The sequence below is a fragment of the Lepidochelys olivacea genome (assembly GCF_965140295.1).
Source record: "Lepidochelys olivacea isolate rLepOli2 genome assembly, chromosome: 14".
NCBI lineage: Eukaryota > Metazoa > Chordata > Testudines > Cheloniidae > Lepidochelys > Lepidochelys olivacea.
In genome coordinates this window covers 3,339,234-3,351,220 of record NC_140424.1, presented here as the reverse complement: position 1 = coordinate 3,351,220, position 11,987 = coordinate 3,339,234, and the positions used below count along the sequence as shown (strand labels likewise).

Sequence of the window (11,987 nt, the reverse complement as noted above, 5' to 3'; positions counted from 1 at the left end):
CAGTAAGGCTGGCACAGAACCCTGGCCGGTCCCTGGCGTCTTCCCGGCGGGGCCGTGATAAGCCACCCCGCTCTCTGTGCTGGCTCCGCCTGCAATCCCCCACGCCCATATGCCGGCCCTGAGATGAGGCTAAAAATAAGCACAGGCTGTCATTCCGTCTGCACGGCTGGAGCGTCCCTGGGTCTGCACCGAGCACTGGGCAGCGACGTTACTGGGGCAGGAGCTGCATTCCCAGCACACGTGCTTTGATCCAGTTTTCTCCGAGTCGGGAACGGGGCTGAGCAGACAAAGAGCGGCGCAGGCTCTCTGCTGAGAGAGTGTTCTCCTGCCCGGGTGCCACCCGCCCTCCCAGAGAGGGGAAGTACAGCAGGGAGAGGCCCGAGATCACCCTGGGTTGGACCTGGGCCACCAGCCCATTACTCCAGAAAGGAACCTTTGGGACTGTAGGTTCTGCAGAGTGTCACTGGCAGGGGCTCGGGTCACTGCAGAGCGTCACTGGCAGGGGCTCGCAGCACTGCAGAGCATCACTGGCAGGGGCTCGTGTCACTGCAGAGCATCATGTCACTGCAGAGCATCACTGACAGGGGCTCGCGTCACTGCAGAGCGTCACTGACAGGGGCTCGCGTCACTGCAGAGCGTCACTGGCAGGGGCTCGCAGCACTGCAGAGCATCACTGGCAGGGGCTCGTGTCACTGCAGAGCATCACGTCACTGCAGAGCATCACTGACAGGGGCTCGCGTCACTGCAGAGCGTCACTGGCAGGGGCTCGCGTCAATGCAGAGCATCACTGGCAGGGGCTCGCAGCACTGCAGAGCGTCACTGGCAGGGGCTCGCAGCACTGCAGAGCATCAGTGGCAGGGGCTAGTGTCACTGCAGAGTGTCACTGGCAGGGGCTCGCGTCACTGCAGAGCATCACTGGCAGGGGCTCACGTCACTGCAGAGCGTCACTGGCAGGGGCTCGCAGCACTGCAGAGCGTCACTGGCAGGGGCTCGCAGCACTGCAGAGCATCACGTCACTGCAGATCATCACTGACGGGCTCGCGTCACTGCAGAGCGTCACTGACGGGCTCACGTCACTGCAGAGCATCACTGGCAGGGGCTCGCAGCACTGCAGAGCGTCACTGGCAGGGGCTCGTGTCACTGCAGAGCATCACTGACAGGGGCTCGCGTCACTGCAGAGCGTCACTGACAGGGACTTGCGTCACTGCAGAGCGTCACTGGCAGGGGCTAGCGTCACTGCAGAGCGTCACTGGCAGGGGCTAGTGTCATTGCAGAGCGTCAGTGGCAGGGGCTAGCGTCACTGCAGAGTGTCACTGGCAGGGGCTCGCAGCACTGCAGAGCGTCACTGGCAGGGGCTCGCAGCACTGCAGAGCGTCACTGGCAGGGGCTAGCTTGGGAAATGCCCCCTTTGAGACGTGCTGTGTGCAGCTAGTAAATTCTGCTTCTGGCGCTTACACACGGGTGCTCCCACGTGCTCATGTAACCCATGTGCATGTGTGACAGGTCCCCCCGTCCACACCAGTCCACAGTGGCAATGAGCCTGGCACGGCCCCCACCTACGGGGCATGGGGAGATCTCCCATCTGCCCGAATCAGGGCTCAGCTGGGGGATGCACTGGGCTTAACGTGAGCTCCCCACTTCAGGGCCAGGGTCCTGGGAGCACCGCGGGCCGGGCAAGGCCTTGCTCCAGGCTCTGGGGGCTGCAGGCTGCAGCCCGGCTCCTGCCCGGCTCAGCCAGGACCCCTCGCCCCATCATGGCTCAGTGGCTGGGGCCTGCCTGTGTCGTGTCTGCTCGCAGCACCCGGTCGGTGACCAAGCCGGTCCCTGAACCAGCCGCTGGGAGCCCAGGGCTGCAAATGAAGTAACGGCTGGCGGGAAGCCACGCCCGGGGTGTTTTAATTAGCGCTAACAGCTGCTCAGCCAATCGCAGTGCTGGACCCGTAAAGGCTGCTGGCCAATCACAGAGCTCAGTAGCTACTCAGCCCCATGTGGGGCAGCACATGTAGGGCCCCCGAGGGCTCTGGAGCTCCAGGGACGGGGACGGGGGGAAGGGGTCAGTGCCACCTCCGAGCATGAAAGCAGCTGCAGCATTTCTGACCCCCCTGTGTACCCCCTGCCAGATCTGCCGGCGCCCCTCACTCCCGACCCGCAGCCCCCTGCTAGCCCAGCTCTGCCGGCGCCCCTCACTCCCGACCCGCAGCCCCCTGCTAGCCCAGCTCTGCCGGCGCCCCTCACTCCCGACCCGCGGCCCCCTGCTAGCCCAGCTCTGCCGGCGCCCCTCACTCCCGACCCGCGGCCCCCTGCTAGCCCAGCTCTGCCGGCGCCCCTCACTCCCGACCCGCGGCCCCCTGCTAGCCCAGCTCTGCCGGCGCCCCTCACTCCCGACCCGCGGCCCCCTGCTAGCCCAGCTCTGCCGGCGCCCCTCACTCCCGACCCGCGGCCCCCTGCTAGCCCAGCTCTGCCGGCGCCCCTCACTCCCGACCCGCGGCCCCCTGCTAGCCCAGCTCTGCCGGCGCCCCTCACTCCCGACCCGCGGCCCCCTGCTAGCCCAGCTCTGCCGGCGCCCCTCACTCCCGACCCGCGGCCCCCTGCTAGCCCAGCTCTGCCGGCGCCCCTCACTCCCGACCCTGCTCTCCCCCACCCCCTACTCCAGTCCTGAGACACCAGTTGTGCTCGGCCGTGTGAGGAGCATCGTGGGGTCTGGCCCACACCCCACACTGGCTCACCCCGGCGTTGGCCTGGGGCAGGGTTCGAGCCCAGCGCTCTGGCGCTGAGCAGAGACTGCTGGGGATCCCGTGGCGTGGCCTGATGCCCTTGGCTTTCCCCCGCCAGCTGCCAATGGTGAAGGACGATGATCCTGCTGCCCAACAGCACAGATGGGGCCCGGGTGAGCAACGCCGAGCGGCGGGAGTGGGAGCAGCAGCCACTCTGCGGGGAGGAGATCGTCCCCGTCATTTACTACAGCGTCCTGCTGGGCCTCGGGCTGCCAGGTAAGGCTGGGACGGGGTGGGGGGGGAGGGCTCCCTTGCCCCACTGCGCCTGGTGCTGCTCCGGAGCCAGGGATTCGGGGCTGCCAGAGACACAGCCACCACCTCACCCCTGGGGGGAAGGGACGGGACTGGCTGCGGTGCATTTTGCCGGGAGGCTGCCTAGCCCAGGGGATTCACCGAGCGGCCAGGTGGAGAGGGTCCCTCCGCCCTGCCGACGGCACCAGTTACGCTGGGGGCCTTCCCTGGAGCTAGCAGGGCTGCATCCTGGGTGGTTTGGCCCCCCTGATCTCGGGGGGGGGTTGTGCTAGGTCTAATGCTTCATGCCGACCTTGTGCGTCTGGACTGGGCTGGGGCAGAGACGAGCGATGGGCGGGGGCAGTACAGGGGTCGGGCAGCCCGAGCAAGGGATGCCCACACACCGGAGTGTGGGAGGAGAGGAGGGTGCCGCGACTGAGGGTGTGAGGCTGTCCGGGCTCCCCAGGGCCCCCTGGCGCCCAGGCTGGTGGGTTGGCATTGAGAATTGTGCCCCCTTTGGGGGGCAGTCAGGGAGGACGCTGGGTGTGGCCATCACGTCCTGCCCTCGCTCAGAGGGGCTGAGCTCCTGTGAGAGGCACAAGGCCACAGGCCCATACCCGAGGGCACAGCTGTGCCCGGGACGGAGAGCAGACACTGCTGGCACCCTAGCTTGCCGTTTCCATCCCCGCGTTTGGCCTGTCCTGGTGCCCTCTGGTGGCCAGTTGAGCCGTGACTCCCCTGCTGCACCCCCAGGCTAGCGCTGCTGGAGTGGGGTGGGAAGTACTTTTCCCGGCCTGGGGGAGTTCACCATTTGGGGGTTTTCCCCGTCCCAGAACAGGACGAGGGGTTGGAAGCTCCGATGTTTCTGCGAACCGAGACGTCGCGTCGGGGCAATCAAAACCTTCTGATCATTTTGCAACATTTTGTTTCCATTTCAACCTGTTTCATTTTTTTAACCTGTTTTAAAGTATAAATTCACTACAATTTCCCAATGAAAACATGAAACTTGCTTTAGAAAGTGTTGGAGGGGAGCCTTGGGACGCCAGAGTGTCTTTATAAAAACATTCGCCTCCAGCGATGGTGGGAAGAGAGGGATCCAGGCCCCTAAATCTGTGGGGCTACATACCAGCAAGCCAGTAGCTTCCTCCCCGACCTGCCGAGCTAGGGCCTGGTGTGTGCATTTAGATGGAATAAATGAGCCCAAAGAGCCAAAGGAGATAATGTGACCCAGTCACTGGGCAGCATTAAACAGTGCCAGTCCGGGGGCTGGTACCCAGAGACCGGAGCCCGTTTAGCACCATGGCAAACACACCATTCAACAGCCTTTTCACCCGTTAGTAACGGTACAGAAAAGAAGGAAAAACAGTGAAAGCCTTTGGAATATAAAGGGTTGAGTAAAGCTTTCAGTTTGACAGCCCTTGTTCCCTTTCCCTGTAGCTGGAGAGAGATTTTAGAAAGACCCCCCCTTGTCTGACCGTCTCTTAGATGGTGTTAAAGACGGTAATAATCTTTTTGGGAGAAGGAATTACTTTAGTGAGTGGGCTGGAGTTGGTGCTGCTGTTAAAGTCCGATCCCGTTTCCTAGAGGACAAGACAAAGACCCACAAAAGGGGAAAGAGAAGAACAGCAATGAGAGAAAATGCAGCTTCAGTCTCTGGTGTTAACTCTCACTTGCAGCCTCGCTGCTGAAAAGACCCAGGCCCAGCTCATGATCTGATCAGCCACCCTGAGCCCTGGCAAACTTGTTCCAGCAATGGGCCATTTAGGACCTTGCATTTTGCTGCCTTTCTGGTCACAGGCTCCCAGCACTGTTGCAAAATATACTGTCTTGGCTGGCTAAGCCAGACGCTTATCAGACAGAAGGAAAAAGAAGGGAGAGAGGGGAAGGGAAGAAATAAGGTGGGGAGGAAAAGAACCCTGGGGGAAGAGGGGTAGACACAGGATAACTCAAGGAGCGGGAGTTATAGCCTGCTTGGATTGAGTCCGTCTGTCTGTCTCCCCTTTGCACCTTTGCCCAGCAACGTTTGTTCTCCTAGGTTACGGTGGCGTGAACATTCACTCACTGTACACAATTGAGCTTGCAATTACAGCAGGCCTGCCAGGAGGGGGCACCGTGCTGGCGGCCCCCAAAGGTTGGCTAATTTCTGCCTGGCTGGCTTTGCCCAAGGGGCCGTCAAACCTAGGTGAGCGGAGGCCCAGTTGCCGCTGCTTTCAGGGACAGACGGCATCTGCATCTCTCAGGCTGACCCAGAGGAGAGATTAACCAGCAAATGCGCCCTGCGCAGTGGTATTTATAGATGCCCAGCTCAGCCCAGCCTCCATCCCCAGGTGCAGCTTAGCCCTGGCCCATTCCCAGCACCTAGCACTTTGCTTTCAGCCAAGACGCCCCCCCCCCCCCGCCCCAGCAGTGCAGGAGCTGGCAGTCTCCCTGGACCCAGCAGCGAATGTCGAGATTGAGAGAGGAGGATGCTGGTTCCTCTCTCCAGCTCCGTGCCGGGTTGCCTTGCAAGCAGTAACTTCACAGGTGGCATCTCCCTGCAGATCTTGAGATGGGGTGGCAGATGCTCAGGTTACCCCAGATGCTGCATGGAGCCATGCTTTGCTCTAGGAGCACGGGCATCCCTAGATCCGGCCAATTTCAGACCTTCCCTCTGTGCTGGGCAAACACCTTCAACTTCTTGCTGTGCTTTGTCCCTGCTCCAGTTAACATCCTGACGGCCGTCGCCCTGTCCCGCCTGGCTGTCAGGACAAAGAAATCGTCCTACTGGTACCTGCTGGCCCTGACTGCCTCCGACATCCTCACCCAGGTCATCATCATCTTCATGGGCTTCATCCTGCAGATGGCCATCCTGGCCCGTGAGGGGCCCCACGCCTTCATCCACGCCGTCAACGTCCTGCAGTTTGCCACCAACCACGCCTCCATCTGGGTGACCGTGCTGCTGACGGCCGACCGCTACGTGGCCTTGTGCCACCCGTTGCATTACCGCATGCTCTCCTACCCCGAGCGCACCCGGAAGATCATCGCCGCCGTCTTCGGCACGGCGCTGGCCACCGGGATCCCCTTCTACTGGTGGCTGGACATCTGGCACGACTCCCAGCCGCCCACCACCGTGGACAAGGTCCTCAAGTGGGTTCACTGCTTCACCATGTACTTCATCCCCTGCAGCATCTTCCTGGCCACCAACTCCGTCATCGTCTGCAAGCTCAAGTGGGGGAAGCGGGTGGACGGGCACCGCCGGCGCATGGGCAAGACCATCGCCATGCTGATGGCCGTCACCACCATCTTCACTGTGCTGTGGGCACCCCGGACGTGCGTTATCCTCTTCCACCTCTACACGGGCTCCACCAGCAAGGACCAGAGGCTGCACGTGGCTCTGAACCTAGCCAACATGATTGCCATGCTCAACACCACCGTCAACTTCTTCTTCTACTGCTTCGTCAGCAAGACCTTCCGCCGCACGGCCGGTGAGGTGATCCGCTCCTGCAGTCCTTTCTGCACCGGGCACGGCCAGCCGCCCAACAACGGGGGCTTTCTGCACTCGGCTCTGAAACCGCAGGGGCTGCTGGAGAGTGTGTCCCTTTAGGGCAACAGCGTCGGTGCGGTCCTGCTCTCAAAGGGTTCCCAGTCACCGGAATGTGCAGCTTGGCTACCCCATTCCCACCGGGCCCCTCGCATCCCAGCCCCCGAGGGGCTTGGGCAGAGGGCGAGATGGGGCGTGCAGCAGCCAGGGCAACAGTGTACTGGCTGGATAGGAGGCAGCTGGCACTAGTTGGCATGGGCAAGATGCCAGCTGGTGCAGTAGCCCCAACAGAGCAGGAATGCTCAGACCTGGTGGCCTGACTTGAGGCATCTGTGATTGCTGTGAACTCATGTTCTGACTGTGGAAGGGAACCAGGCCGTCCTGATCCTGTGCCCACGAGACCATATTGGGCAAGTGCCAGGCCTAGTGCACTAGGCCGCTCCACCCAATGCCGCTCTCCCATGAGGTCCATCTGGGACCTCAGCACTGGTCAGACTGTGGAGAGGCCTGTTTTAACGCTTGGGGCCGGAGGGAGGAGACACACAGTTGCTTGGGGATCCTGCAGGGGGTGCTAAGCCCTTAGCATGCCACTGGAAGCCCGGCAGTTGTAACACGTACCCCAAGGACATTGGATTGTCAGGTGGGGAAGCCGAGAAGGTGTGGAACTAAAGGACATGCCCATGGTTACCTGGCAAGGCTGCGACCCGGACGGGAATGGAACCCAGGAACCCTGGCAAACAGTTCCCCGTTCTAACCACTAGGCAAGACTGCTCGCTTGGCCATTTGCCGCTTCTGGCCCCCCAAGATCCCAGTTCGGTCAGGTCAGAGCATTTAATCTCTCTCTGTTTTATTGCCCATCGCTCCTGGAGCAAAGGGCCATGCACGCAGTGCTCTGCCTGGGGGACGCTGGTGTAGCTGGATGTTCTGGGGCCCTGGGACCAGCTGAGCTACCGGGTTCCTGCGGCTGAAAATGTCTGTGATGCCCACGCGAGCTCCACCACGTATCACAGCACTAGCGCCTGGCGCAGCAGCTGGGCGCGACGGATGAGCCGGGAGCGCTGGGCAGAGTTGATGCTGGTGGGGCCGTGGCGAGGGCCCTGCCTCACACTGCCAGGGCAAGGCCAATAAACCTCCAGGTCACGATCAAAATTCTCGCTTTGGACCTTGTTCTTCCCAGAGCAAACCTGGCGCCGTGTCCTGGGGGGGGAGCGGGGGGAGTCTGGCCTCCCTCCCACTCAAGGCTGTATACAACCAGCCCGAATGGGTCTGCAACGCACAGGCTTGGCTCCATGACGCATCCTCACCCGGCTGCCCCGCTGCCCATGAGGGACCCTATCATAAAGCATTGTGCACGGCCCAGGAGACCCTACAATAACATACCACTATGTACAGCCCTGCGTGCCCCTACAATAACCCACCAGGCACAGCCCTGGCCCTCACAAGTCACCCTACGATAAGAAAATCCTCACTTCAGAGCTCCCGCGCAAGCTCTCTCCTAGCCCATGGGGCCTGATACCTGCCCCAGTGGGTGGGGACTGTGAGCCGTGGGCAGTTTGGGTGGGGGTAGAAGAGACCCACGGCTGGAATAGCCAGGGGGCTGCGGGGCCGCATTGAGGGGCGTCAACAGCACAGTTTCGGGTTGGGAAGGAGCTAGGTTCCCCCCGAGTCACCTTGGCCAGAGCCCAGCTTTCAGAGCTGCCTGTCCAGCGCACCCACACCTGGCTCCTCGCAGAGCTATGCCCCAGCCGGATCTCCCAGACATTTCTTTCATCCCTGCCCCGCAGAGCCCAGTGCCAGCGAGTGACCCCCTCCTACACCCTGGGCTCCCCCTCCGCCGTTTGCCTCAAGCCCCCGCAGCCACCCTTCCAGTGCCTCTCCCAGCCCAGCGCCCCCTCTCTCCCCGGGACTTTTACACCAGCCCACTGCCAGCTGCCTTTTCACACGTTGGCCCCAGTTTTGGGCAGCTCAGCCCGATCGCATGGGCCTCATCTCAGGAGGGGCGGGGGGCTGAGTTCCCAGGCCAGAGGGTCTCCAGCTGGTCACCCCAGACACTAATGGCAACGGGTGAAGGGGGTGACCAAAGCCGGCCTGCATGGGGACGCCCCGTGTCCGATCCATCTCCGGGCCACCAGCAGAGGGCAGAAGACCCAGCAGCCCCGGCACAGCCAGATGAACCCGTTCTCCCAGCGAAGCGGGAGGGAGGGCAAAGCCAGACAGGCTCCTTGCAGGAACCCCCTTCCTTCCCCCACCCACTCCTACCCCTGCCTTGGAGTCAGGCACGGATGAGTCACTTGTTCCTCCCCATGTCACCCTTAGTGGCACTCTGCTTTCCCAGCCCAAACCCTTCCCTTCACACCACCGCAGACCTGCCCTTTCATTGCCACCACCTGGGCATGGCAGATAAACAGCAGCCACGCTCCACCCCAGAGGGGGCTGCATGGCAGTGCTGGGCACAGCGCTCCCCTGGGCATAGTTTGAGATTGAAACATCAGGTGCCTTTATCATTCATTCCTCAGCGGGGCTTGGCAGCTGGGCTGATGGCCCAGCAGGCTGGGGTGGGTTCCCCACGCCGAGTAACTGCCCGTTGGCTTCCCTGGCACTTTCCGGAGGAGGCTCACCAAGCACTTTCAACAAGTGAATGAGTGGCGGGCACAAGCTGGTGAGCCACTTGCCCCGTGGTGAGTCTGGGGCAGAGGCAGGAGGGAGCCCAGGCGCCCTGGGTCCACCCACAGGGCTTGTGTGACAAAGTGAGAGAGTTTCTTGGTTTTTTGGTTGTTTCCTATGGGGGTTTTTCTTGGTTTTCCTATGGTTTGCATGCAGAGGGGGTGAGACTCAGTTTCCCTAGGTGCTACGGGTTTAACGAGGTGATGGGAGAGGGAGTTTGTTGTTACAGAGGACCGGCAAGGAAACTTGGGACCCCAACCACTGGCGTGGAGAATGGAGACCCCAGCAACTGGGGACCTGGTGACCCAGAGCCCAGCTCAGGAGTCCCAGCCGGGTCTGGCCAGTGGGAGGACAATGGGCTGCGGAGAGAGGAGAGGGGGCCCAGGCGACCCTGTTTACCTGGAGACAAGACAATGGAGAGAGGCAGGGCTTGGGGCCGGTGATCTCAGATGCCCAGCTGGGAAGCCTGGGGAGGGGGGGCCTCTGGGCTGGAGAGAGGGAGCAGGCAGAGTCCCCCTCGATACAGGGGAGACTGGGATGTGCTGTGCTGAGGGAGGCCAGGCCTGAGGTGCGGAGAGTTTCCTGGGCTGTGTCCAACGCTCAATAAACCCTCCTGTTTTACGCTGGCTGAGTCTCTCCGGGATAGAGAACAGCGGGGCATCATCCCCTTCGGGGGGTGGAGGCCCCGGGGGTCCAGAGCGAGTGGACTCCCTGAGGGGGCCCACGGCAAGAAACAGGCGTGTTAAGGCTCAGAGAGGTGCAGCTCCAGGAGGTGGAGGGGCATAACCCCGAGAGAGAGGGGACCCCCCGGGAGAAGGGCTGTCTCACTGAAAGGGGCACCCCCCACCGTCCGCACGGGGTCAAGAGTGGGCATGATCTGTGAGTCCGTGACAGCCTGTATTTCAGAAGAGCTCAGCACCCCCGTGCGCCAAGCTTGAGGATCCGACCCTGCCACCATAACCCCCAGCCACTCACCCCCTGGAGGAGACGCCCTTGATCCCAGCCTGGCCCTGCAGCCCTTACAAAGGGCCTTGTCTTTCCTGCCCACTTGTCTCAGCAGGGAGGGCACGTGCGGTATATTGGCTTGGCAGCCCCTGCTTTTTTTAAGGGACAAGGTTGTTGTTTTTTTAAGGCTCCTCACCCTGGGAAGAGGGGGGCCTGCAGCATTGCGGTGAGAGGGAGGGAGGAGGAGGGGGGCGGGTTGTTAGAGGGCCAGGAGGAGGAGTGGGCGGGATGGAGTGTGTTGCGGGGAGGGGGAAGGCAGGCCCAGGGAAGGCAGGCCCAGGGGAAGGGCGGGCGTATCTAGATTTATCTGCACACCCAGCTGCAGCCCTCGCTGACCCCCAGCACTCTGCCAACAGGCAGCTGCGGAGGTGCGGACAGGGGCTGCCAGCACTCCTGCTGGCGTTTCATTAAGGCTTCAAGTGGCAGTGCCCTCCAGCCCAGGCCTGGCATCGTGCCATCTCCGTGACTCCAGATGTCACCTTGGTGATGGTGAGGCTGTGGGGAGCACTCGGCTGCCAGGCGAAGCTGAGCCAGCCTCTGCCAAGCTGCCAACCGTCGCCTCGTGGGCCCCCGAGTACCCCAGGGCCCCTGCAGCTCAGTCATTCCAGGCCCACGCTGGGGCCCCCTGAGCCCAAACCTGCCTGGGCTGGAGCTGCCCCTGCCTGTCTCTGCCTCCCAAAGCCAGGTTGGGCTCAGGGTTCGTTAGCAGGGATGGAGCTGGGCGAATTCCTGGGACAGGAGCACAGCACCGGCTGCTCCGGCTGCACCATGCCGAGCCTGATGTTGCCCTTTGAGACACCATGGCCCGAAGGGTCAGGGGCTGGGCTGGGAGCTGGGAGGCCCGGGGACTAGCCCGACTCTCCTGGGTGACCATGGGCAACTCCCCTCCTCTCTCTGGGCCTCATTTTCTCCATCCCTAAAGCCGGGCTGAGGAGACGCCAGGTCCTAATGGGTTTGGAGACAGAAAGCTGCTCCCTAATCATCCTGCTTGCTTCTGTGGGAGGTGGGGCTGCAAAGACAGCATTCTTCAGTGTTGGACCTAGATGGGCCCTGTCCCAAGAGCTCTAATCCCCCCTCGCCGCTCTGTGCCTCAGTTTCCCCCTCTGTGAAAGGGGGATAGAAGCCTCCCCTGATGCAGGGAGCCGGCTGTTGCGAAGGCACTGAGCCGCATGGATGGAATTCTTTACACGCCACGTGTGATTATTGCTTTGATTTTTTTCCCCTGTATATTTAATCCAGAGGTGGATGCTAGCCCAGGCCCGGTCCCTGCTGTGCCAGCGTGAAGCCAGAGGAACACTGTGGATGCATCTGTTGTAGGTACTTTTAGGCTCCCACCATGGTGGTATCTGGGCACCTGACAGTCTTTAATGTATCTATCCTCACACATCACTGCGCGCCAGGGCCGTGCAGTTATCCCTGTTTTACAGCTGGAGGGTGGGGAGGGAGGGACTGAGCGGAGAGGGCTCTACGCACTCGACCCTCCTCTCCTGCCGCCGGGGGGTTACGCTGGAGTAAGTGTGGGAGCGGGGCACTGTTTCTTGGTGCCACTGCAGGGCTCCTGTCTCGGCGCTGAGCCCGGGATGGCCTTTGTCACGAAGCGAAGCTGCTAGAGTCTTGCCCTGGCCCCTCTGGGCTGTGACTGCGCGGGAGGGAACCGGGAACGGCTGCGTTTTGGTTTGTATAGAGCAGCTCACCTGGCGCCTGCCCCCATCCCCACCCCCATCCCCATGGGCTCAGCCATGCAGCATGCCAAGATTGTCTGCCCCACTTTCCTATCCTAAGTCGTCTTTAAG

The 11,987-nt window shown here is 62.0% G+C and overlaps 1 protein-coding gene across 1 annotated transcript; it reads left to right on the top strand.

Moving 5' to 3' along the window:
• Positions 1-2,851: 2,851 nt before the first annotated feature.
• Positions 2,852-7,627, top strand: GPR142 (G protein-coupled receptor 142; the record flags this gene model as incomplete). Its single annotated transcript, XM_084648305.1, has 2 exons — positions 2,852-2,990; positions 5,708-7,627. The coding sequence occupies 2 exons, from the start codon at positions 2,852-2,854 to the stop codon at positions 6,586-6,588; spliced, it is 1,020 nt and encodes a 339-aa protein (XP_084504431.1). The 3' UTR covers positions 6,589-7,627.
• Between the last annotated feature and the right edge of the window lie 4,360 nt (positions 7,628-11,987).